At 35.3% G+C, this 3237-nt stretch overlaps 1 protein-coding gene across 1 annotated transcript; it reads right to left on the bottom strand.

The window, feature by feature from the left end:
* Positions 1 to 1916: 1916 nt before the first annotated feature.
* On the bottom strand, positions 1917 to 2912 carry LOC137871408 (trace amine-associated receptor 1-like). Its single transcript, XM_068709220.1, has one exon. The coding sequence runs from the start codon at positions 2910 to 2912 to the stop codon at positions 1917 to 1919; it is 996 nt and encodes a 331-aa protein (XP_068565321.1).
* Between the last annotated feature and the right edge of the window lie 325 nt (positions 2913 to 3237).

The raw sequence follows: 3237 nt of genomic DNA, 5'->3' as shown, positions 1-3237 counted from the left end.
TGCTTCTGGCAAAAGACTGTGAGTCTTTGTCAGAAGAATACTCATAACGTTGTTTTCAACTAAGTTCTGTTTAGGTAAGTTGTGCTTAGACTCCAGAGCAGTTATGTTAAGTTTATATAATTATTTTAATTTGTCACTTTTGCTTGATTTTGTTACCCATCTTAATTATTGTAAATATGTTGGGTCAATAAAATCCCTGTTTCTCCACCTTTACCTGCTCTCCCAGCTTTATGCATACCCCGGTCCTTCACAGTATGGTAATAGAAATACATGACATTTTGTTGTACACTTGCATATGGGAGTTATTTTTATTCAAAGTCAATTTCATAGTCTCTTGTCTTTTTTGATAATGCTTGCACAATTTGCTTTATGTTCTACCAAATAAAAACTTCAATGTGAATATAACAAATGCCATTAATTTGTAGAATCTCTATTTTACAAGTGATATGTATTATATCCAGGACAGTCTAATATAAAGCATATGATGCTAAGGAATAACATCTTAACTAGGTCTTTATAATAGAAACAAATGTATATACAACTTCGTCAATACTGTTATAAATGGTCCTGCACACACATAGTTGTTTGATTTTTGGTTTTATTTCATCTTTCGTGTTCATATAACATATTTACAGTAATAACCTCACAATTTGACAGAACAGAGTGTACTGGTTAAGTGACTTTAGACACCTGTGTGGTGCAGACTCTGTGTACATAGACTAACTACACAGAGTACCAAACAGTGACAGTTCCCTTGCACCATGTATACTGTAATAAGCAAGACAGAGTAGAACCAACATGTTAATCTTTATTTTTTTCCTAATAACATCAATAGTCAGTGCAAATCATCAGACGATGTTACACTGCATAATATCTGTCAATACAAATACAGCACAAGTTCAGAATGGAAGATGTGCTTATCACTATATCAAAGATGCCACAAACAGGTCAGCCACAGAGAGAGTAAGGTAGTTTGTGGGAGCGTAAAGCTGTTTGAATTAAATGATTATCACAGGAAGGTTTCTACATATTGTGTCAACAGTTAATGAGTCAAGGAAAATATATAACTCCACATAACATATAGCAGGGGACTGCACATTGTTTCTGACGGCCCATTGCTATGAAACAACATTAGTCCAAAAAATCGTTGCATTGGACCGAAAGCCCATTTGCCTGTTATCCCGAAAACAAACGTCTATTCGAAGGACCATTGCACGGAAAACTAACAAACAGAAGCAAATGGCTAATTATTAGCCAGAATGACATCATTGGAACTAACCGATTTCTTTTCTAACTGGCAAAGGCAACCCCACCACTCTACCTTTTATTACTTGTTGCCTTCGTTGGTTGGGTTGGTTAGATATACGGTAAGAATATCAGTGTAAGCCAAACTTTTGATGTTTTGGCGTAATGGGCCGCAACATGGAACAATGGCCTGGCACCTGTGTGGAAGCATTTTTCTGTTGGCCTGTACAAAGTCAAGCATATTGGCTTTAGCAAAACTATTCTATAGATATAATAATAACATTTGTCACCTAATTCCCTGTTAGACTGTATGTAAGTGGTCACTTTGAGGCAAGGACTTCCTGTAAAAATATATGTTTAGGTAGAAAATGATAGATGAAAAGACAGAGCCATGGAATTAAATTACCTGCTGAAGTATTTTAGGCTGGTGAAAGAAATTGCTTTTGTAAACTAATTTACAAAACGTTTTAGATTCCAATCATATCTGTTATCTGCATGTGTTATTGTGTTATTATTTACTTATTTTACTTGTATTAAAGTATTAATTTTAAATACAAAATACTTCTTTATACAGAACCTTTTTCCTCAGTGAAGGTTGTTTTATATTTGTAAAATATGTTTTTTAAATATTTTCAACCATTACTTAAATGTTTTTTAAACAAAAAAATAAGTCAAAGAAGTATTGAGTTTGCAAAATCACCTTGAAATAGTTTTCCAGAAATGATCATTCTGAAAGCTGTTCTGAACCAGCTGTAAAAGAAAGCATAAATAAATGGATTGAGCATTGAATTTGAAAGTGTAAGCCAGTTCAGTGTTTCAATCACAGCAATTGGTGTAACATTGTACGTTAAAGGCTGAAAGATGATACAAAGAAAGTACGGAGTCCAACATAAGAGAAAAACTCCCAAAACAATAGCCAGAGTTTTGGTGGCCTTTCTTTCCATCTTACTGACAGTTGCTCCAGACTTTGTGCTCAGACCAGTTGTGTTCTGAATGCTGATTGCCTGTCTTTTTGCAACAAGGAAAATTTTCAGGTAGATACTAAGCATTATAATGACTGGAATATAAAAGGAAAAAATACATGCCAGAGTGGTCGATATTAGAGCATCAATTAAGCAACTTTCTTCACATTTTCCTTGATTAAAACCTGCAATTATAATGCCGATGCCAATGACAGCAGCAACTGCCCAGCTCATCAGAATCATAATCCCAATAACACGATCATTTACTTTACTTTTATAAGCAAGAGGCTGACACACTGCGTAGTATCTGTCAATAGAAATACAGCATAAGTGCAAAATAGAAGCTGTGCTCAGTGTAACATCAAAGCTTCCTCGTACTTTACAAAACAAACCCTCATGATACCAACATGAGGTTACAGTGAATGCCATGCTGAAAGGAAAGACTAGAACTCCTACAAGCAGATCAGCCACAGCCAGAGACAGAATGAGGTAGTTTGTGGGGATGTGGAGCTGTTTGAAGTAAGAGACGGAGATTATTACGAGAAGGTTTCCACATATTGTGACAACAGACAATGCGCTGAGGAAAACATATAATAAAACACATATTATGGAAGGGTTGCTTGTGAATAAGTAAGTTGTATTATCTGATTCATAGCAGGGATGTATGTCAGTGTAACTCCCGTTGTCAGTCACTTCTGGTTCCATGCTTCTACATAGATTCCTGAAATTCAAATTTCCAATATTAAACTGAGGAAAGTTTTCAAACGCTTGCATATTTACTTGAGCATGTGTAACCACAACATCATTTTTCTTGAGAAACAAAGACAAATTTGAAATAACAAAATACTTGTAGTGTGTTAAGATTCATACCAAACCACTCAAGATAGATGCCACATCAGCGTGGGGTGTCCTGGGTGTGTGGCATTCTCTGTGCTACTGTGCAAAACCTTTTGACATTAGATGTTAAAATAATCAATCCCCACCTAATTACCATAATTAATACAAAAGTCTCCAGTCCAATTAGATGGGA

The sequence above is a fragment of the Cebidichthys violaceus genome, unplaced genomic scaffold (genome assembly GCF_023349555.1).
Source record: "Cebidichthys violaceus isolate CVI_PGR_0920_01 unplaced genomic scaffold, fCebVio1.0.p SCAF_14, whole genome shotgun sequence".
NCBI lineage: Eukaryota > Metazoa > Chordata > Actinopteri > Perciformes > Stichaeidae > Cebidichthys > Cebidichthys violaceus.
This window is presented reverse-complemented; position numbering and strand designations above follow the sequence as displayed.